The sequence below is a fragment of the Drosophila miranda genome, chromosome XR (genome assembly GCF_003369915.1).
Source record: "Drosophila miranda strain MSH22 chromosome XR, D.miranda_PacBio2.1, whole genome shotgun sequence".
Classification (NCBI taxonomy): Eukaryota; Metazoa; Arthropoda; class Insecta; order Diptera; family Drosophilidae; genus Drosophila; species Drosophila miranda.
Window position 1 is genome coordinate 3,107,446 of NC_046674.1, and position 22,051 is coordinate 3,129,496.

The following is a 22,051-nucleotide window of genomic DNA, read 5'->3' on the forward strand; positions in this document are numbered from 1 at the left end:
GCACTCCTGGTTGTTGTACACCTGTAGGCACGAAGGATCATGTATGTCGGGGATCATACCTGCCTGGCCCCATGCCGATTGGGTTGACAATTTGGAGCTGGCAGATGGCAGATGGCAGATGGCAGATGGCAGGATATCCTCTTCTCGGCCCGTGATCGTTGGAGGACCCGCTTTAGGTGCCAGCCAGTCGGGTGCCGGCAGGACAACCCTAAAGTCTTCACAGATTGCACATGAAAAAGATACACAGGTATTCCGCAAGGGATTCATTCCTTATCTTGAACGTGGAGCGAAGGATCTTCTACGCGCATGTTTCCTTGATAGACTACACAGTACCAGGTACCAGGATGTTCCATAAAGCGTGGTCAGCCCCGCCCAGGACTGGGTCCCAGAATCCTGCGAGGCCGAGTCCTACGCCTGCGAGGCATATACACTTGCTTTTAGTGCCAGTCTCTGATTGTAGCAAAGCCCACTCTGAACCTCTTCCAGTCTCGGGCTGTCTCTGTCTCTGTCCCTGTCTCTGTCTCTGTCTCTGTTTTCTCAGTCAGTCTCCAAAGCAGGCGCTGAAACTATTGCCAGTTTTCATCGACTCGTTTGCTCGTTGCTCGTTTGAGAAGTCGAAAGGTTTACCCAGGAGACGGAAAAGCCGGAAAAAGATACGAGAAATGCCTGCAAAGAAAAAAGGTGAAGGCAAAGCTAAAGGTAAAGGAAGTACTCGGTTCTGCGGCCATCGGACAGTCGTAACTCATTTCTCATTTCGTCTCATTTCAGCCGGGAGTATACCGGGGGATACAGGATCTGTGGCAGCCGCGACTGTGGTTCGGCGCCAAATGCCGCCGCGCGCCTGCAAGAGCAAGAGCCAGAGCCAGAGCGCCGCCCCAGAGCGCCGTCCCAGTCTTAGTCCCAGCCGCCAGCAGCCCAGCCGCCAGCAGCCCAGCCGCCTGGCCAAGAAGCACAGCCTGACGCCTACCACCGGTTCTCAGGCGCCATCGCAGACCATCGCAAAGTCGAGGCCCACCGGTCCCGAGACGATTTTTGAACGGCCCGGCAATGAGGACGACGGGCCCACCAGCAGCCATGCCGTGGCATTCGGCGAGTGCCAGCGCCGCGTCCTCGCCCTGGGTACGGGCGAAAAAAAAAGAAACCTGTCGCAGAAGAGCTGCCTGAAGGTGCGCAACACCTTGGGCGAACGCAGCACCCGGCACATGATGGCACTGCGGGCGTCCCGCATTGCTTTGGACAGCGTAATGCTCGGGGGCTCGGACGATGAAGGCGAGTCGGTCGGAGTCGCTCCCGCAGTCGCTCCCGCTGGAGGAAATGCCGGTTCAAATCAGCCGGCACCATTCGTGCGGCGCACCAGCAGGAGGCTCAAGAGTCTGCCTCCGTTTTAGATTGTTACACCTTCCACCCTCTACCTTCCACCCTCCACCTTCCACCCTCCACGCTCCACCTTCCACCCTCCACCTTCCCGAATGCAATTCTCGTACAAAATAAAAGAAAAAGAATACATAAAAGAAAAGAAAAGAAAAACCCTCTATAGAATGTCTCTTTTGCTCTCATTGTAAATTGAAGCGCCTCTTTCGGCGGAACCTACCCCAAGAGCGGAAAGCGGAGATCAATTAGAATTGTGAACCCCAAAGCGAGCGATTGATACGATACACTCACGAGTACTCATGCCCAAGCCCGAGCCCGAGCCCGAGTACTCTGTCCAGCATCCACATCGGGGAATCAACATAAATGGGTGGCTCCGCGGACGGTGTTCCAGCAGTCGCGCTTGGGCGGTCCGAGTGAGCAGTAACGGATCTTCTGCAGAAATCAGTGAATAGATACAGTATCTGAAGGATCAAAAAGTGTTGAAAATCAATTAAAAGGTGATCATCCATTCCACGACAAGGAGTGGGGGCAGGGGGCAGGGGGCAAATGGCGCCACACAGATTTCTGTACGGGCCTCTGAAAGGGAATCGAATCGAATCGCTCCAAATTGGCGTTGGAATGTCCAATAATAAACGGTAGATTCTATTACTCGTTAACCCCGCGGGTCAATGAGAGAGAACTATGGCAAAAGATACAAAGTAGCTGCTGTACCCTTGCCGCAGCCACAGATACAGCCACAGATACAGCCACAGATACAGATACATGCCTCTGAGAGTGTGGCAGTAATTGAATTAACCTTTGCGTGCCGTCTGTCTCTGTCCGTGTCCGTGTCTGTGTCCGTGTCTGTGTCTGTGAATAAATCGCGGGTCTTGGCTCGAGTAACACTATTCCTCCGTCCTTCGTCGTACCGATAGATGGACGAGGCTTCTGGCACGACGACAACCGATGGCAAGTCCCTGGATGAGGCGCCGGTGGCCGCAGGACTGGAGCCCACACAGCCGATCGGCTTCCTGCAGCTCTTCCGCTTCTCCACCTGCGGGGAGATCGCGTGGCTATTCTTTGGGTTCCTCATGTGCTGCGTCAAGGCGTTGACCCTGCCCGCAGTGGTCATCATTTACAGCGAGTTCACGTCGATGCTGGTGGACCGGGCCATGGAGTTCGGGACGAGTTCGAAGGTCCACGCGTTGCCCCTTTTCGGGGGAGGAAAGTCGCTGTAAGTCGAAGGAGGACCTGCCTATCCGCCTATCCGCCTATCCGCAGAGGCTGATCTACAGAGCTCTTTCCGCTCTTCTCTCTTCTTCCGTTCTTCTCTCCGTTTTCCCCTGCAGCACAAACGCCACTCTGGCGGTGAGGAATGAGGCCCTCTACGACGACTCCATCTCGTACGGCCTGCTGCTGACCATCGCATCGGTGGTGATGTTCATAGCTGGCATCTTCTCGGTGGACATCTTCAACGTGGTGGCCCTGCGGCAGGTCTCGCGCATGCGGATCATGCTCTTCACCTCGGTGATGCGGCAGGAGATTGGCTGGCACGACCTGGCGAGCAAGCAGAACTTCGTCCAGAGCATGGTCGAGTGAGTCCCCGCGAGAGGAGTCCCCGCCAGCGAGTGTGCTCATTGCTTTTGCCTTTGCTTCTGCTTCTGCCCTTCCAGTGACGTGGAGAAGATACGCGACGGCATCTCCGAGAAGGTGGGACACTTCGTCTATCTGATTGTGGGCTTCATCATCACGGTGGCCATATCCTTCAGCTACGGCTGGAAGCTCACGCTCGCCGTCAGCTCCTACATTCCCATCGTGATCCTCGTGAATTATTACGTGGCAAAGGTGAGATCCGAGGCGCACAGATACACAGATACACAGATGCAGATACATTTGTATCTTTTGCTAGTTTCAAGGAAAACTCACGGCCAGAGAGCAGGAATCGTATGCGGGGGCGGGAAACCTTGCCGAGGAGATCCTCAGTGCCATTCGCACGGTCGTGTCCTTTGGCGGGGAGAAGGCGGAGGTGCAGCGCTACGAGAACTTCCTGGTGCCCGCGCGGAAGGCCAGTCAGTGGAAGGGCGCCTTCTCGGGCCTCAGCGACGCCCTGCTCAAGTCCATGCTCTACCTGTCGTGTGCGGGCGCCTTCTGGTACGGCGTCAACCTGATCATCGACGACCGCGGAGTGGAGGACAAGGAGTACACTCCTGCCATCCTGATGATCGCCTTCTTCGGCATCATTGTGGGGGCGGACAACATCGCCCGGACAGCGCCCTTCCTCGAGTCCTTCGCCACCGCCCGTGGGTGTGCCACCAACCTCTTCAAGGTCATAGACCTCCAGTCCAAGATCGATCCCCTCTCGACGGATGGAAAGCTCCTCAACTACGGCCTGCGGGGCGACGTGGAGTTCCAGGATGTCTTCTTCCGGTATCCCTCCCGCCCCGAGGTCACCGTCCATCGGGGCCTGAACATCAGGATCCGCGCGGGGCAAACGGTGGCTCTGGTGGGCTCCTCCGGCTGTGGAAAGTCCACGTGCGTGCAGCTTCTGCAGAGGTTCTACGATCCCGTCTTTGGTTCCGTGATGCTCGACGACCTGGACATCCGCAAGTACAACATCCAGTGGCTGCGCTCCAACATCGCGGTGGTGGGCCAGGAGCCGGTGCTCTTCCTGGGAACCATTGCCCAAAACATCAGCTACGGCAAGCCGGGGGCCACCCAGAAGGAGATCGAGGCAGCTGCCACCCAAGCGGGGGCCCACGAATTCATCACTGGACTGCCAGAGGTGAGTGACACCCCATCGACATCGACATCGACATCCACATCCACGTCCCCCTCCCACCCATAGAGCTATCGCACAATGATCGGGGAGCGGGGATCCCAGCTGTCAGGCGGACAGAAGCAGCGCATTGCCATCGCCCGGGCACTCATCCAAAACCCCAAAATCCTGCTGCTGGACGAAGCAACATCCGCCCTGGACTACCAATCGGAGAAGCAGGTGCAACAGGCCCTGGATCTGGCCAGCAAGGGACGCACCACCATTGTGGTGTCGCATCGTCTGTCCGCCATCCGCGGGGCCGACAAGATTGTCTTCATCCAGGACGGCAAGGTCCTGGAGGAGGGCTCGCACGACGACCTGATGGCCCTGGAGTCCGCATACTACCGAATGGTGCGTGCCGGGGACATCCACATGCCCGACGAGGTGCAAACGGAGGACGCAGAGACGACCATCGATGACGCCAAACGTAAGTACGGCAGAAAGAGAGAGACAGATACAGTGGAGAGTCCCCAGAGGAATCACAGTTAGGAAAATACTACTAGCAGGCGAGCAAAAATACCATTCAAATCCATAAAGCCATAAAACTCCCTTCTGCAAGTCTCTCTGAAAAAAAACAACAACAAGAAACAGCTCGGGACTTACTGGCGCGAAAATATTCCACACAGGCACGAGACTCGCCAGCGCGCTGCCGCGCAGCCGCTGCGTCGATAAGCCGAAGAGGGACATTGGTTTCCGAATTCAGTTCGGGTGATCGCCGCGGCTCGGCTCGGCTCGGCGACACACACAAACCTCATACTTGATTGGGCGGGCTACTGTGGGAGGGGAGTAGTTCTCGCACAGAGAAGCAGACAAACAACTCACTTTATGGGGCTTTGCCTTTGCCTTGCCGACGGCGACGGCGACGGCGACGGCGACTGCAACAGCGACAGCGAAGGCGAAGGCGAAAAGGGAAACGATGCAAAATTGTTTTTGCAATTAACATAAGATTCTGCTAATCGACTGATCTGTCGCCAGTGCGTGTGAGGGAGTGGCGGGAGTGGCGGCAGCAACTTGTTCTCTATTGCTCTCTCTTTCGTTCTGCCGAGACTTTTGTAAATAAAAGGAAAGAAAATGTACCGTGTACCTCCGAGGGTATATTCGACTGGGCATTCAGTTCGACTGGGAGAGTAGTCTCCCAGGCATTTCAATAACATTTCCATCCCTTTCCAGGCAAAAGCCTGGCACTCCTCGAGAAGTCCTTCGAGACGAGTCCTTTGAACTTTGAAAAGGGCGCCCAAAAGGAGAACAGCGTGCAGTTCGACGAGCCCATCGTGAAGCCCCTCCCGAAGGACAGCAACGCCCTCAAGCTGCAGGACGCTGCCACCGCCGCAGAGAAGCCCAATTTCTTCCACACCTTCGCGCGGATCGTGCGGCTCTCCCGCCCCGAATGGTGCTACCTGATCCTCGGTACAATCAGTGCCATTGCCGTCGGCTGCCTGTACCCGGCGTTCTCCATCATTTTCGGTGAATTCTACGCCGCACTCGCGGAACAGGACCCGGAGGACGCCCTCAGCCGCACCGCAGTCCTCTCGTGGGCGTGCCTGGGCCTCGCCTTCGTCACGGGACTCGTGTGCTTCCTGCAGACGTATCTGTTCAACTACGCGGGCATTTGGCTGACGACGCGAATGAGGGCCATGACCTTCAAGGCGATGGTCAGCCAGGAGGTCGGGTGGTTCGACGACGAGGACAACTCCGTGGGCGCCCTGTCCGCCCGTCTCTCGGGGGAGGCAGCGGGCGTGCAGGGTGCCATTGGGTATCCCCTGAGCGGCATGATCCAGGCCCTCTCCAACTTCACTTCGAGCGTCACCGTCGCCATGTACTACAACTGGAAGCTGGCGCTCCTCTGCCTCGCCAATTGTCCGATAATCGTCGGTTCAGTCATCCTGGAAGCCAAGTATGTCTCCCGTCCGTGACTCACGTAATTCATGAGCTCTTCATTCCATTCGCCATCCACTCGTTTCGCTAGGATGATGTCCACCGCCATCGTGAGGGAGAAACAAGTCATTGAGGAGGCCTGTCGCATTGCCACCGAATCCATCACGAATATCCGCACTGTGGCGGGGCTCCGGCGGGAGGCGGATGTCATTCGGCAGTACACGCAGGAGATCCATCGGGTGGAGGTCCTCATCCACCAGAAGCTGCGCTGGCGGGGCGTCCTCAACTCCACGATGCAGGCGTCTGCGTTCTTCGCCTACGCGGTGGCCCTCTGCTACGGCGGCGTCCTGGTCTCCGAGGGACAGCTGCCCTTCCAGGACATCATCAAGTGAGGGCATCTCCCCGGCCGCTCCTCTGCTCCTTCCTCCTAACGGCTTCTCCCTTCCTTTGGCAGGGTCTCGGAAACCCTGCTCTATGGCTCCATGATGCTCGCCCAATCGCTGGCCTTCACCCCCGCCTTCTCGGCGGCCCTCGTGGCCGGGCACCGCCTCTTCCAGATCCTCGACCGCAGGCCCAGGATCGTCTCGCCCATGGGCACCATCCGGAACACCCTCGCCAAGCAACTGAATCTCTTCGAGGGCGTGCGCTACCGCGGCATTGAGTTCCGGTATCCGACGCGACCCGATGCCAAGATTCTCCAGGGCCTGGATCTGGAGGTGCTCAAGGGCCAAACGGTGGCCCTGGTGGGGCACTCCGGCTGCGGCAAGTCCACCTGCGTGCAGCTGCTGCAACGCTACTACGATCCGGATGAGGGATCCATCGTAAGGCATCCATTCATCGCCATAGATACTCATTCTACAGATACCTTCCTCTCTCTCTCTACCCCCCCCCACCCTTGCACAGCACATCGACCACGATGATATCCAGCACGATCTGACCCTCGAGGGCGTACGCTCCCGCCTCGGCATCGTCTCGCAGGAGCCCACCCTCTTCGAGCGCTCCATCGCGGAGAACATCGCCTACGGGGACAACCGTCGCTCCGTCTCGATGGCCGAGGTGATGGCCGCCGCCAAGAGCGCCAATGCCCACAGCTTCATCATCTCCCTTCCGAACGGCTACGACACACGAATGGGGGCACGCGGCACCCAGCTGTCGGGGGGGCAGAAGCAGCGCATCGCCATTGCCCGGGCCCTGGTGCGGAACCCCAAGATCCTGCTCCTGGACGAGGCCACCTCGGCCCTGGACCTGCAGAGCGAGCAGCTGGTGCAGCAGGCCCTCGACTCCGCGTGCAGCGGACGCACATGCATTGTCATCGCCCACCGCCTGTCCACCGTCCAGAACGCCGACTGCATTTGTGTGGTGCAGAACGGCCGCGTGGTGGAGCAGGGCACCCACCTGGAGCTCATTTCCCAGCGCGGCATCTACGCGAAGCTCCACAAAACCCAGAAGGATCATTGAGGCGCCGACGAGGCCGCGCTTTCCGGAGCAAATGATCGCCGGAGAATATATATTCACTGCAACTTGTATCCCAATATCCAAGAGATTCACAAAACACATTCACCTACCGCTTACCGCTTACCGCGTATCGCGTATCGCGTATAGCATTTTCTTTTTTAAGCAGGACTTTTATTTTTTTTTGCATTTTAATAAATAAAGAATATCACAATTAACAAACACGACAGCATTCCACAGTATAGTATACTCTTACTGCCAGAAAAAGGAGCAAGGACCCACGCAAACGGGCTGGGGAGCCCCAAACAATGGCACCTGTCCTGGTCTCCTGGCCAGCTCTCTGCAGCCCTTGGGCCCGCCCTTCAACGGCGATCTGTCCCAGGAAGACGGAAAACTGTGCCAGGGGGCACGAGGTGGCAAAGGGAAGGGGCTCCCACCGAGCCTGCACCTGCTCCGCCATTCGCACGAATTGAAATCTGTGTGCTTCGGGTTTCGCTAGTGTTTCGATTTCCAGCAAAAATCGAATGTACGGCCCCAAAGATACGAGTACAAGCCAAAAAGATATGGCACAGAAATCGGAGATGGTGGCGGCACAGCCCTGCGGATCGGGCGGGACTATCTGTGGCGCGATACTCGTTTTCGAATTAATTTTCAAAGTTTTTTTAGGCTACATTTTTGTTTGTAATAAACCCCCGGAGGCCTCTGAAGCCGTAATCTTCCATAAGCCTATTAATGGGATGTTTTTTGGATAGACTTTTGGAGACACTTTGAGGTGGGAGAATCTCTTGGGGGCAAAGAGTAAGGGAAAACAGGACCAAGTACAGAAAAAGTGAACGGGGGCTTATTTTAACGGGCTTTCGCATCAAAGTTGACAGAATTATCTGTCAATTGGTTCAATTGGGTAACTTTCCATAAAATACAAAGTAAGAAAGTATATGGAAATTGGTTTTAATTAATATAATACGAAATACAATTTCCAATTGGAGAAATTAAATTCCTACAGTGGGCTAGGACGACATCTGGGACGACATCTAGGGCTGCATTGAGGGTTAGGGGCTTATGGGATCCGACTGGGTGGACACGGATATCCCGGGCGCTCCGCTTCACAGATCCTGCGAGCGTGTCGCGTGTCGTTCCAGAGTTTCTTCCATTTGAAAGTTGAATAAAATCAAAATCGTTCACCTTTTTTCCACACGAAACCCACAAACTGCTTTTTGCTATCTTTCATTCGGAGCGATAAGGAAGCGAAATCTTTAGAGAGCTCTTTATGGCATGGATATCTGGCATCAAAGAGGAGCGTAGCGCCACACGAGTGGCACTCTGTGGAGGAGTGTCATGGTGTCATGGTCAATGGCATGTTAATCTTAATTATACGGATATGTAAGACCATTAACGACCGTGCGACCGTGCGCCCGGGGCGTTCCATAAAACCATTTGATAACAGAACAGATCTTCCTTCATTCCCCATAAAAGTTCTGTCTCTGGAGACAGTTGAGATCATATTTATAGGACGCAAGAAATCAACGAATTGATGGAATGCAAATTCCGTGACCTATTTCCACCGATCTATAAATCTATACTAGATTTTTTGGAAGGGTGAGCGGGAGGGGTAGCGGGGAGAGCACACCTTATGGCACGTGGAATGAGGAATGAGGAAAACCTTGGGCCGCCAAGCCAGGCTGCTAAAATCAATTCAAAATTCAATTGAAATTAATAGAAAGAGACTTTCGTCAGAGTCGGAGGGAGAACCCACTGCCGATCCGCAGACGCAGACGCAGACGCCGACGTAGTTCTACGATCTTTTCCGTATTTGAACCGTATTTAATAGAAGAAAAACCTTTGAAACAAAAATACAACAACTGGCGGCATCGCCTCTGGGGAGGCAACAGTTGTATTCTGCACTTCGAACGGAACGGAACAGAACAGAACAGATCTCCAAAGATCTGGTCACTGCGGATCTTGGAAATTGGAATATTTTCTTCTGTGTGTGTGTGTGTGCTTGGTGTGCGTGTGTGTGTATGTGTGGAATGCATAACAATTAAAAGCTGTAAGCCCCATCGAAGGCAGAGATCGGTTCGGGTTGGGGTTCGGGCTCGGATTCAGATTCGGATTGCATCTGGCAGTGGAGTTAATTAGCCAAAGCCAAGAACTCATTGAAGTTCCATTAAACAAATTGCGGCAGCAGGCCACAAGGGGAGCGGCGCGAAGTGGAGGGTATTCCGATTTTTGGTTTCGTTTTGTGACATTCAAACGGTTCTTAACTATTAATTGACCTCTCAGGAGGGGTCAATAGATACAAAGATAGATTCCCAGTCTGTTCATTTGAGAGAGAAAGCAGTCCGCAGAGATGCCACAGCACGCTGATGTGGATGATGCCCACCCGGAGGACCCGGAGGAGGCGGAGGACGGTTCGGGCAGGGGAAAGGGAAAGGGAAGGGAAAAGAAGGCCAAAAAGGAAGCCCATCCGATGGTCGGCTACACGCAACTCTTTCGCTACATCACGGCCTGGGACTATGTCCTGTTCGTGTCCGCCCTGATAGCAGCCCTCCTGCAGTCTCTGGTCTATCCGATTGCCATTGTGGTGTACAGCGAACTGGTGGCCATGTTCATCGACCGGACCCTGGGGCAGGGCACCAGCTCCATCACCATCGGGCTGTCGCTCTTCGGAGGCGGAAAGGTGCTGTAAGTAGTCCTCCGCCCATGCGGATCTCTCTCCAGACGAAGGATTCCATCAGGCCGTTCGTTTTGCAGCACCAACGCCACGTACGAGGAGAACATGGAGGAGCTGCGCAAGGACAGCGTCTCCTTTGGCATCCTCATGACCTTGAACACCCTCCTGATGCTCTTCTCCGGCATGTACTACGTGGACGCCTTCAACCGCCTCGCCCTGCGGCTCACGGTGCGCATGCGGAGGGAGTTCTTCAAGGCCACCCTCAGGCAGGAGATCGGGTGGCACGACATGGCCAAGGACCAGAACTTTGCCGTCCGCATAACAGAGTAACCGAGCAGTCCTGCGAAGGGACCCCCAGTGCACTTTTGCTGATGATTCCATTCCCCTTTGCAGCAACATGGAGAAGATACGCAGCGGCATCGCCGAGAACCTGGGCCACTACGTGGAGATCCTGTGCGAGGTGCTCATCAGCGTGGTCCTGTCCTTCGTCTACGGCTGGAAGCTGGCTCTGTCGATAGTCTTCTACATACCCCTCACCCTCGCGGTCAATTCCGCGGTGGCACACGTAAGTACTAGTGGCCCGAAGGCTCACCTCTCGCAATCTTCGCACACTCGAGTATCCTCCCGAAACGGAACGACAGAGAGAGCAATAGAGAACAAGTGGCTGCTCAAATTATTTATTGGTGCGCCCTGCATCCTCCCGCCACTCCCTCACACGCACTGGCGACACATCAGTCGATTAGCAGAATTAGCCCATGTTAATTGCAAAAACAATTTTGCATCGTCTCCCTTTTCGCCTTCGCCTTCGCTGTAGCTGTTGCAGTCGCCGTCGCCGTCGGCAAGGCAAAGGCAAAGCCCCATAAAGTGAGTTGTTTGTCTGCTTCTCTGTGCGAGAACTACTCCCCTCCCACAGTAGCCTGCCCAATCAAGTATGAGGTTTGTGTGTGTCGCCGAGCCGAGCCGAGCCGAGCCGAGGCGATCACCCAAACTGAATTCGGAAACCAATGTCCCTCTTCGGCTTATCGACGCAGCGCCTGCGCGGCAGCGCGCTGGCAAGTCTCGTGCCCTGCCCGACGCCCCGTTGTGCCTGTGTGTGGTTGTGTGCGGCTGATGCTTATGGGGACGGGGACAGGTATTCGAGTGTCGCTGAGGGGAATAACTGTAGTTTGTGTGGAATAATGGGACTCTCTGTGCTTCCCGCTCTCTCGCCCGCTCTCTAGTACCAGGGGAAACTCACGGCGAAGGAGCAGAGCTCGTATGTGCGCGCCAGCTCTGTGGTGGAGGAGGTGATTGGCGCCATTCGCACGGTGGTGGCCTTTGGGGGCGAGAAAAGCGAGTCCGTGCGCTACGACACCCTCCTGAAGCCCGCCCTGAAGGCGGGCAAGTGGAAGGGCGCCTTCTCGGGGCTCAGCGACACGGTGATGAAGGCCATGATGTTCATCACGGGGGCGGGGGCCTTCTGGTACGGCGCCAATCTGATTCTCTTCTACAGGAACCCCGCGATTCCCATCGAGGAGCGGGTGTACACCCCAGCGGTGGTCATGATCGTCATTTCGGGGATCATCGTGGCCGCCAATCAGATCTCCCGCACCTCCCCCTTCCTCGAGACGTTCGCGATGGCTCGGGGATCGGCGGCGGCCATCTTCGAGGTCATCGACCGACGATCCCTGATTGACCCGCTCTCCAAGGCGGGCAAGATCCTCAACTACGGGCTGAAGGGGGCCGTGGAGTTTCGGGACGTGTTCTTTCGGTACCCTGCCAGGGAGGACGTCATCGTCCTTCGGGGACTCAATGTCGTCGTGGAGGAGGGACAGACGGTGGCCCTCGTTGGACCCTCGGGCTGTGGCAAGTCCACCTGCATCCAGCTTCTGCAGCGCTTCTACGACCCCATCTTCGGGCAGGTCCTTCTCGATGGCGAGGACGTCCGCAAGTACAACATCCAGTGGCTGCGCTCCAACATCGCGGTGGTGGGCCAGGAGCCGGTGCTCTTTCAGGGCTCCATCGGGGAGAACATCCGCCACGGGAAGCCGGAGGCCACCCAAAAGGAGGTCGAGGATGCCGCCAAGGCCGCAAATGCCCACGACTTCATTGTGGCCCTCCACAAGGTAGCTGATTCGCTGATTCGCTGATTCGCTGATTGAATCCCATAGATTAAGATAAAGATTTTTAACCCTTCTACCACTCCTTTCGCCCAGGGCTACGACACAAACATCAGCGAAAAGGGAGTCCAGCTGTCGGGCGGACAGCGACAGCGCATTGCCATCGCCCGGGCCCTCATCCAGCAACCCAAGATCCTGCTCCTGGACGAGGCCACCTCCGCGCTGGACTACCACTCGGAGAAGCTCGTCCAGGAGGCCCTCGACAAGGCCTGCAAGGGGCGCACCACGCTGGTGGTCTCCCACCGGCTCTCCGCCATCCGCCACGCCCATCGGATCGTGTACGTCGAGCAGGGGAAGGCGGTGGAGCAGGGCACCCACGAGGAGCTAATGAAAATCGAAGGATTCTACCACAAAATGGTCACCGTTCACGCGTACGACGACTCGGCCGAGGAGCTAATGAACGAAATGGAGGAGGCCGCCGTCCCGAAGAAGGAGCGCAAGAGCTCCGCGTACGATGCGGAGCCGCAGGCGCTGGAGAAGAACGCCTTCCAAATGAAGCACCTGAACGGTGTGGCGCCGCCAAGCACGCCGCAGGAGGATGTGGACCCCCAGGAGCCTGCGACTGGCGGCAACTACATTCGCACCTTCTTCCGCATCGTCGTGGCCGCTCGGCCCGAGTGGAGTTTCCTCATCATTGGAGCCATCTGCGCGGGCATCTACGGCGTCACGATGCCCGTCTTCTCCATCGTCCTGGCGGAGCTTTACGGCTCGCTGGCGAAGCCCACCGACGAGGAGGTGCTCGATCAGAGCTCCTCGATGGCCATCATTTCGCTGGTGATTGGCGTCGCCGCCGGCATCGTGTGCTTCATTCAAACGTTTTTCTTCAATCTGGCGGGTGTGTGGCTCACGATGCGAATGCGGTGAGTCCTTGTCCCTGTCCCTGTCCCTGTCCCTGTCCTTGTCCTCGGGGAGAGTCCTCTACCCCCACTTGATTCTCTTCTTTTGCAGCTCCAGGACCTTCAGCAGCATCATGCAGCAGGAGATGGGCTGGTTCGACCGCAAGGACAACAGCATTGGGGCCCTCTCGGCCCGGCTTTCGGGCGACGCAGCCAGTGTCCAGGGGGCCATCGGCTTCCCGCTGAGCAACATCATCCAGGCGCTGACGAACTTCATCTGCAGCATTGCCATCGCCTTTCCGTACTCCTGGGAGCTGGCCCTGATCTGCCTGAGCACGGCCCCCTTCATGATTGCCTCGATCGTCTTCGAGGCTCGCTTCGGGGAGCGGTCGGCGCTGAAGGAGAAGGATGTCCTGGAGGAGACGAGTCGCATAGCCACGGAGACCATCGCCCAGATCCGCACTGTCGCCGGCCTGCGCCGCGAGTCAGAGCTGATTCGGGTCTACGACCAGGAGGTGGAGCGCTACCGCGTGCAGATCCTCACCCGCCTCAAGTGGCGGGGACTCGTCAATTCCTTGGGCAAGTCCCTCATGTTCTTCGGCTACGCGGTGACCCTGACCTACGGCGGACACATGTGCGCCGACGGAAAGATCAAATTCGAGACGATCATGAAGTGAGTCCATCGCGTGGTACCCCCACATCGCATGATCTAACGGTATCCTCTCCCCTCACAGGATCTCCAATACCATGCTCTACGGACTGTTCATTCTCGCCCAATCGCTGGCCTTCACACCGGCCTTCAATGCGGCCCTCCTCTCCGCCAATCGCATGCACGAGATCATCGACCGGCGGCCGCAGATCCAGTCGCCGGATCCGGGGATCGCGTCCCTGCTGCAGAACGGCAATGGATCGCCGCACAAGACGAATGTGGGGGTGCAGCAGGGCGTCTGCTACCGGGGCCTCCAGTTCGCGTATCCGTCGAGGCCCCACCTCAAGGTCCTGCATGACTTCAATCTGGAGATACAGCAGGGACAAACGGTGGCCCTCGTGGGCGCCTCCGGGTCGGGCAAGTCCACCTGCGTGCAGCTCCTTTTGCGCTACTACGATCCCGACGAGGGTAAGATTGTACGTATCCGTCCTCCTATTCAGTGTCTTCCCTGTCCGACTCCCCTCTCCGACTCCGACTCTCCACTCCACAGCTGATCGATCAGGAGAGCATCCATCAGGATATGGGGCTCAAGACCCTGCGCCGCCGCCTCGGTCTCGTCTCGCAGGAGCCCTCGCTCTTCGAGAAATCCATCGCCGAGAACATTGGCTACGGGGACACCAGCCGCACGATTCCCATGCAGCAGATCATCGACGCCGCCAAGATGGCCAATGCCCACGAGTTCATCATGTCCCTGCCCGCCCAGTACGACACCGTCCTGGGGTCAAAGGGCACCCAGCTGTCGGGCGGGCAGAAGCAGCGCATCGCCATTGCCCGGGCGATGGTTAGGAACCCCAAGATCCTGCTCCTGGACGAGGCCACCTCCGCCCTGGACTTTCAGAGTGAAAGGGTACTTTTCCGAGCCCCCCCCTATGGCACCCCTCTCTCAATTGGTTTCCTTCTCGCAGGTGGTGCAGCAGGCCCTCGACTCGGCCTGCAGCGGACGCACCAGCATTGTGATTGCCCATCGCCTGTCCACCATTCAGAACGCGAGCGTCATTTGCGTGATTCAAGCGGGACGCATCGCGGAGCAGGGCTCCCACGCGCAGCTGCTGGCCAAGAACGGCATCTACTCGAAGCTGTATCGCAGCCAGACGAAGGCATCTTGAAGATACTCTCAACGCACACAAGTATGCAGCAGTCGGGGGCCAGTCTTCCCCTTCTCTGGAGCGCGCTAGCACGGACTCAAACCACAAAAGCCACAAAAGCCACAAAACCCATCAATATATTTTATGTTCTTCCAATAAAAGTTCTTTTTTTTTGCCTTTTTATTAAACGATTTTGCCCCTTTCTGGCGTCCATCCATCCTTCTTTCCTGCGAGTCGCTTCCACTCAAGGGAGGCCCACAAATGCACTGCCCAAAGGTTTTGACCTTCGGCTATTGATGCTGATCGAGAATATATATACTTTATGGGGTCGGAAACGCTTCCTTCTGGACGTTACACACACGTTACCACTTTCCCCACAAATCCAGTATACCCATTATACCCTGGACTCATTTTGAGTATCGGGTATAAAAAGATAGTATTTTCCGCCAAATAAAAGACAAATATTCGTTAAAAGCCGAATAAGCATAGCCGTAAGGTGTTGCTGGCTTGAATGCGCAGTTCCCGGATTCCATTTTCAGTGATTCGAAGCTGACTGAAGGCGGGATTCGTGGGAAACGACTGGCTGTGGACACGAGTTCAGCTCTGATTCATGCAGGGCTTCCATGAGGATCTTGCAGGCGCAAGAAAAGGTCGTTTTTGCACTGTTCTGGAAATAAACTATGATCGTTAGATGCTCCGACGCTATGTACGCACTCCCACCCCCTCTCTATCCTCTCTATCCACTCCAACCGCTTCGAATGTCTTCCTTCGGGCGAGGACTCGTCTCAGTCGAATTCGAGTTCGAGCCGTGCTTTCTGGCGGATCCATGCAGAGATCCAATAGTTTCTATAGATTTTCCATAGATGATGATATTCTTTATCTACTTGGATGTTCAACCAAGGCGTGCCCGCACGAGCTGGGTAAACCGTAACCCGCAAACCGTAATCGGAACCGTATTCTTATCGCCTGTTATCTGCGTATTTGCCTAATTTAATTGCGTCTATAAATTGCTTGGCGCAGTGCGCTTCCCACTCTTGCCGTCGGCGGTCGCGGGCTGTATCCAAAATGAGCACCACCCTGGTGATGGGTCTGCTCTTCCTGGGTGCGTAGTACTTCCCGTAGGAAGCCGGACAAGGGTATCTGCCTAGCCTAATCCCGTGCCACCCCTCGCAGCCTGCACATTCCTCTACATTTCCGTATGCATCTCCACCTCCGTTCGATCCCCCTGCCCGCTGGAGGAGAGCTGCACTCAGACGGAGGGGCAGTCGAGTGCCATTTGCGGCTTGGACGAGGACGGGAACTGCCTTCGAAAGTATCCGTCCAAGTGCCTCATGGACATTGCGGCCTGCCGCGAGGGAAGAAGTGAGTAGAACAGAGTCCAATCAGAGTTCAAGATCGAATCGAACACACGTACTCCCACAGCATTCACGGACTACAGCAGTGTCTACTGCGCCATGGAATCGTTCCTGTGCGAACAGTCATCCACATACGAGAGGTGGACAGTTTTCTTTGGCTACGAAAAGGATTAAACCATAGAGATTCCCAAAACATTTGTACAATATTTAATTTATTTAATTATTTCTCTTGGCACAAAATGTTCCATAAGCTATTCCTAATCGAAAATTGAAAACAAATATATATTAAAAATATCTATCGGGGAATGGGCATGGGAATGGCACACTTTTACAGCGAATGAGCGAACGAGCGAATGAAATATCGAATGTGTTAACTAATTAGCCAGCGATTAAATCAATAATTCATCAATCGACGAGCTCGGCTCGGAGCTCACGTGCACCCAACGAAGACGTCAAAGACCGGTAGGTAGATAGGTGGCAGCAACAAAGGCAACAGCATTAAAGGCAACAACAACAACAACAACAACAAAGACAACGGTGGCGACAGCCCGCGCGCCCCCAGGCGTATGGGTAGGGAGACAGACAGAACGCCGCCGATGCCTCGAGCCTTTTATTCTTATTTTGTCTTGTCTTTATTTTCGGCAGATACTTTGCATAATCTCCCGCACGACGACACCAGACGCCAGACACCAAACGCCAGATACGAAACGCCAGACACCAAACGCCAGATACCAGATACCAGGCACCACCCGCCCGTCCATCGCGTCCATCGGTTGGTCTCCTCCTTGAACACCAATCAGCGCAGAGCAGAGAGCATTTCGGCCGTGGTCTCTTCTCTTCTGGTATATAAATTGGGGAGGCATCCGTATTTCTTCCGTCAGTTAATGCCACAGATCGGACCGATCCACAGATCAATCAAACATCAAATATCGAACAGCATGTCGTCGAAATTCTACTTCTTCCTCGCAATTCTACTCATCTGTGGTTAGTGTCGAGTGTTTTGGTGTCGCTTACAGGGCAATTATCACTGTACGAGTACCTTTGCAGCAATGTGCAGCAGCTTGGGCGCGGGACGACCCACGGAAAAGCCCTCCCGCCACCAGCTGGAGGACATCTACTGGAGGACGGGGGCAGTGCACGACGAGCGGCTGGCCGATGCGGAGCACGACAGTGCCTACGAGCTGTTCAAGCTGAGGTCCAAGCCGACCACCCCGATCAGCATCGCGAATCCATAGACACTCTTGGACCTTTGGGTGTTTTCTTCTTTTTTTCCGGTTACATAGATTTCGTGTTAATTATGGTTATGGCTATGTGTTTGGATTTAAATATATGAATAATAAAAAGAGACAATAGTTCGGTGAAACGTGCGCACTGCTTTCCCACTCCACTCCATTCCAGTCCAGTCCATTCCATCACGTAGATCAATCTGGGGCGCTTCTGCCGCGAATCTCTTTATAAAGTTGCGCTCTGCTGGGCCATTCGATTCATTCCGTCATCAAGAACCAAGTGAAAGACCAAGCGACATGCACTCATCGAAGACCTTGGCGGTACTCCTCATCGTCTGTGCCACGATTCTGACGAGTAAGTGCAGGGGAAACACCCTCCAGCAGACACCCTCTCATCCTCTCTAATCCTCGAATTCCCTCCCCTCCCGAAGGCCATTCCCTGCCCTACCGCGAGGAGTTCAGCGACGAGGACGACGACCGCCTCAACGAAGTCAGCGGCGAGTGGGGCAGCCGAAGGCTGGTCTTCCCGCGACTCGACCGCCTCTTCGGCAGCGCCGAAATGCCGTCGGGAAAACCGAAGAGGAGCAAGGCCTCCTCCTCCCCCAGGGTCAAGGTCAAGAGAAACAACGACCGAGGGGGCTCTGGGGCCCCTGGCGACACCACGGAGAGCTCCAAGCACGCCCACTCGATGATCACATCGATGCTGACATTCGTAAGCAGCGTCATGAACTTTGGCAGGTCCTTCGTCAAGGACCAGTAGTTCCAAGGACCCAACATATCTCGTGAATCGTGCCAGAAATGACAAAATCTTAGATATATCTTCTGCATAAATGTATAAATGTACAAAAAAATAAGTAAATAAAATAATCTACGTCTAGGTATAAAATATTGAAGAGAAATATCCAGCAGGCCAAAGGCCAAGGCCAAGTACAGATACAGATACAAATACAGATACAGATACGTTTTTTTGGTTTCAACCCCAAGTCTCGTGAATCCAAATGCTAAACAAGATACATATCTATATCTGCTGAACTAAAGTATCCACCAAAATTCCATGACGTATCCGTTGCTTGATCAAAATTTGAGACTAAAATCACGTGAATCTCCCAAATCGAATGTGTGTCGAAAAGTTCCAAAAAATTAAGTCCTAATCAAAAATCTATGACGTCTGCATATCATGGAGATACTGTGCCATAGGAATATATGCCATGCATATGTATGTGTGGTAGATACAAGATACATTTGGGCACATGCCATCAATTCTGTGACGTCTTTGTTGCGACCATCTTTTGACCCATCTTTTGCTTGTGTGAGTGTTTCAGAGATAAAGATACAAATACACACTGTTGTTGGCAAGAGAATTAGCTAAAATTAAAACAGGCATCAATCATCTCTGAATGATTAATGAATGAATGAATAGTCTCTCTCTGTTGGAATGACGTCTCTATTCCGTCTCGACCAAGCCCCTCTTTTCTCCCTCTCTCTCTCTCTCTCTCTCGCTTCCTCTTGACATCCAAAAACGGGGATTTTTTGGCTACTTAATTTGATGAAACCCATGGCTTTGGCTGGCCGCTAAGATGCTTATGTGTGACGTCGCAACAGACGACGAGATTGAATATTAATTTTGCATGATTTCTGTTTTATTTATTTTTCACCTTTTTAGCCCGGCTTTAATTGTAAATACTGCTGGATTGCCGCCTTACGCTTTTGTTTGTACAATCAGTCATAACGAGATTTCAGGGAGAGGGAGAGGGAGAGGGAGAGGGAGGGAGAGAGGGAGAGACCTGTTTCACGCTGGTCATTTCTGGGGTTTCTTTTTTCTGGGGACTTTGGGGAGAAACTCCAAAGCTCAGGCCTTATTTGGTCTATCTCTAGCGTGTAATTCTTCGGAACAGTTTTTCGAGTTCCACTCGAATGAATGCAATAAAGAATTAACTGGAAATGAAAGACAAAAAAGAACTGGATGGGGGGGGGGGGGGTTGTTGCCTCTGAAGGTCATCGAATTGCCATTCTACTGCCGAGCCGAGCCGATACCCCGAAATGAGTTCAAGTTTCCAAAGTGTGGGTGGTATTGGTTTTTTTGGTTTTTTATTTGTGGATTCCATAAGAAAAGAGTTGCTTGAGCCACTCTAAGACTAAAAAATAAAAATAAGGAAGGATCTCCACACAATCTACATTTGTATGCTCTCCATGTCCGGTCTCCTGGCGCTAGGAGATCTCCAGCAAATGATATTTAAACATTTTGTTGAGGGAAGTCATGTTCTGGGACAACTCCTGGCAGACACGCGCCACGCAGCCTGCAGGGAACAGGAAAACCAGGAGCAGGAGCACAACAGGGGGTGGGGGGGACACATGGAAAACAAAAACAAAAACAATGATTCGGTTGATGATAAAGTCACCAACAAATACTCTCACTAACCCACTAGATACTTGATCACTTTCAGCAGCACCATGGCAGAGAACGGAGGAGTACGGAGGAGAACGGAGGAGAACGGAGGAGAACAGCTGCGCCGCGGCTCCATGCACCACACGCGACGAGATTAAGAACTAAATTGAACGCCGATCCGAACATGCAATCGCGAATAAGTGAAAACGCGTCCGAGTGAACGGCGACGCCGACGGTCGGCGCCAGCGCCGGCAGCGCCGCCACAGTGGAGCGAATGAGATGGCAAAGGGCGGGCCACCTGACGGCCGTAAACCGTAAAGAGGTACAAGAGTTCCCAACCCGTCTCCCAAAGTTTTCGCAAAGTGAAACAAATCTGGCGCGAATTTTCAGAGAAAGCTATGGGACACAGGGAAGGGCAGGGTGTCTACAATAAAGATCAATGAAATAAAATACCACTTACCGCCATGGCATGATGTTTAGCCTCATTTCGGCCCACTGTGCGGCTTGTACGGCTGTTTGGGACAGGCTAAATCAAGAACTTCTTGTTGGATGTTGCAATCGCGGAGGTTTTTTCCGACCACTAATGTTTTTCATATAACCGAATATTTCCATTTATTTTTCCGACAATGTTCATTTGCGTGCATTGCATAAAGCGCAGCGGCAGCGGCAACAGCAACAACAGCGGAACGAGCAAGACAAACGGTAAACGTCGCGGCGAATTACGTCATAAGAACTCGTTTGAATCCAGCCGCAGAGACGACCGACGGACCGACGATTGGGGCCGAAAACAACTCGCTCTGACACTCACGGCAGTGGCAGTCTTTATCAATGCAATTATTTTTGTCATTGCGATCCGATCGCCCCCCGAGCCGATCAGCCAAGAGGCTGGCTGCCCCCAAAAAAAGAGCCCGTGCTGTCAACAAGTGGCAGCAGTGACGCTGGCAGCGCTGTCGACGCTTTGGTCATGAATTTCGCGCCATTTCTTGGTTCTGATCGTGATTTTCAAATGCTGGCAGCGCTGCAGCCGCGCGGCAACGGCTGCTGGCTGGTTTCCTCTGCATTTGGCTTTTTTTAATCGGTATAGCAATAAACTTCAACATTTTGGCGATGGTGGGCTGCATTTTCTGCTTTTGGACAGGCTTGAACGAGTTTGCGTTTGCTTCGACTTCACCTTCGATTTCTTCGTGCACTTTTGTACACACACACACCCGCACTGACACTAATGTACCAGCTGTAACGGTGCTGAGAATTGCGGTACGCGAAAATTAAATAAATAACAAGTCGAAAAAAAAGGTCTAACACGTGCAATATTTAGTTTTAATTAGAGTTTATTCTTGATGATATATTATCAACGAAATTAGCGACCTTTTAAAGACCTTTAAAATTCACTCGCGCACTTGTAGAGCCTGCTATTTCGCAATATTGGTGGCGGCTGCTGGCTGCTTTTCCTCTGCATTTCGCTGGTTTTAACGGTAATGCAATAAATTTTCGGATTTTGGCGATGACGGGCTAAACGAACGCGAATTGAATTTGGTTTTGGACACGATTGGACATGTTTGTCCAATGCTTTGGATGCTTTAATACATCACCTTCCTACACACCAACGGCACCTGAGCATGGCGGGTGGCCATTTTGGTAAATGGTAAGGCACAAAAACAAAAAAAAGGTATAACACTTCTGGACAGCAAAAAATAAACTCGACCCGAGTTTACTTTTAATTATAACTTTCTCTGCATCATTCATTATAAATTAAAAAAAAAGAGACATTTTCATTTAATTTCGCACTTTACACACACCTACACCAGCACTATAACGGGATCATAGACTAGCGGGGGCCCATTCCCCTAGCCTATTTCACTTTCACTAGATCACTTTTACTTATGAAGAACTAAAGAAAATATTAAAATATTTACGCACATTTGTACGCAACTTCCAAGTCCCCTGCGGACTTCTTTTACACAAAACACACACACACACACCTGTTGCACTGACACTTGTTGCACTGGCAGCATAGCCTAGACGGGGCCCATTCCGCTAGACTATTTCGCAATTACACTTTTCTGGCACAACACCACGATTATAAACGCGACAAAACATAGAACATCTATGAATTATATGCACGCACCTTTCTT

At 53.7% G+C, this 22,051-nt stretch overlaps 7 protein-coding genes across 7 annotated transcripts; 6 read left to right on the forward strand and 1 right to left on the reverse strand.

The window, feature by feature from the left end:
* The first annotated feature begins 222 nt into the window (after positions 1 to 222).
* Positions 223 to 1,466, forward strand: LOC108165456. The gene is made up of 2 exons (XM_017301494.2): positions 223 to 699; positions 769 to 1,466. The coding sequence occupies exons 1-2, from the start codon at positions 231 to 233 to the stop codon at positions 1,386 to 1,388; spliced, it is 1,089 nt and encodes a 362-aa protein (XP_017156983.2). The 5' UTR covers positions 223 to 230; the 3' UTR covers positions 1,389 to 1,466.
* A 96-nt stretch (positions 1,467 to 1,562) lies between these two features.
* On the forward strand, positions 1,563 to 7,708 carry LOC108165484 (multidrug resistance protein homolog 65). Its single transcript, XM_017301537.2, has 10 exons — positions 1,563 to 1,868; positions 2,286 to 2,584; positions 2,700 to 2,945; positions 3,024 to 3,195; positions 3,260 to 4,132; positions 4,196 to 4,592; positions 5,336 to 6,059; positions 6,132 to 6,428; positions 6,495 to 6,861; positions 6,944 to 7,708. The coding sequence occupies exons 2-10, from the start codon at positions 2,286 to 2,288 to the stop codon at positions 7,496 to 7,498; spliced, it is 3,930 nt and encodes a 1,309-aa protein (XP_017157026.1). The 5' UTR covers positions 1,563 to 1,868; the 3' UTR covers positions 7,499 to 7,708.
* Positions 7,709 to 9,357: 1,649 nt separating this feature from the next.
* Positions 9,358 to 15,155, forward strand: LOC108165483 (multidrug resistance protein homolog 65). The gene is made up of 9 exons (XM_017301536.2): positions 9,358 to 10,174; positions 10,244 to 10,489; positions 10,557 to 10,728; positions 11,384 to 12,268; positions 12,359 to 13,182; positions 13,271 to 13,831; positions 13,893 to 14,283; positions 14,358 to 14,714; positions 14,773 to 15,155. The coding sequence occupies exons 1-9, from the start codon at positions 9,840 to 9,842 to the stop codon at positions 14,971 to 14,973; spliced, it is 3,972 nt and encodes a 1,323-aa protein (XP_017157025.1). The 5' UTR covers positions 9,358 to 9,839; the 3' UTR covers positions 14,974 to 15,155.
* Positions 15,156 to 15,976: 821 nt separating this feature from the next.
* Positions 15,977 to 16,603, forward strand: LOC108165499. The gene is made up of 3 exons (XM_017301557.2): positions 15,977 to 16,054; positions 16,126 to 16,314; positions 16,375 to 16,603. The coding sequence occupies exons 1-3, from the start codon at positions 16,018 to 16,020 to the stop codon at positions 16,479 to 16,481; spliced, it is 333 nt and encodes a 110-aa protein (XP_017157046.1). The 5' UTR covers positions 15,977 to 16,017; the 3' UTR covers positions 16,482 to 16,603.
* A 78-nt stretch (positions 16,604 to 16,681) lies between these two features.
* Positions 16,682 to 17,653, forward strand: LOC108165500. Its single transcript, XM_017301558.2, has 3 exons — positions 16,682 to 16,769; positions 16,953 to 17,291; positions 17,355 to 17,653. Exons 2-3 carry the CDS (start codon positions 17,192 to 17,194, stop codon positions 17,540 to 17,542), a joined length of 288 nt encoding a protein of 95 aa, XP_017157047.1. The 5' UTR covers positions 16,682 to 16,769; positions 16,953 to 17,191; the 3' UTR covers positions 17,543 to 17,653.
* Positions 17,654 to 17,776: 123 nt separating this feature from the next.
* Positions 17,777 to 18,447, forward strand: LOC108165497. The gene is made up of 2 exons (XM_017301554.2): positions 17,777 to 17,888; positions 17,965 to 18,447. Exons 1-2 carry the CDS (start codon positions 17,831 to 17,833, stop codon positions 18,291 to 18,293), a joined length of 387 nt encoding a protein of 128 aa, XP_017157043.1. The 5' UTR covers positions 17,777 to 17,830; the 3' UTR covers positions 18,294 to 18,447.
* A 1,157-nt stretch (positions 18,448 to 19,604) lies between these two features.
* On the reverse strand, positions 19,605 to 20,068 carry LOC108165501. Its single transcript, XM_017301559.2, has 2 exons — positions 19,953 to 20,068; positions 19,605 to 19,830 (listed from the first exon to the last, which is right to left on the reverse strand). The coding sequence occupies exons 1-2, from the start codon at positions 20,053 to 20,055 to the stop codon at positions 19,742 to 19,744; spliced, it is 192 nt and encodes a 63-aa protein (XP_017157048.1). The 5' UTR covers positions 20,056 to 20,068; the 3' UTR covers positions 19,605 to 19,741.
* Between the last annotated feature and the right edge of the window lie 1,983 nt (positions 20,069 to 22,051).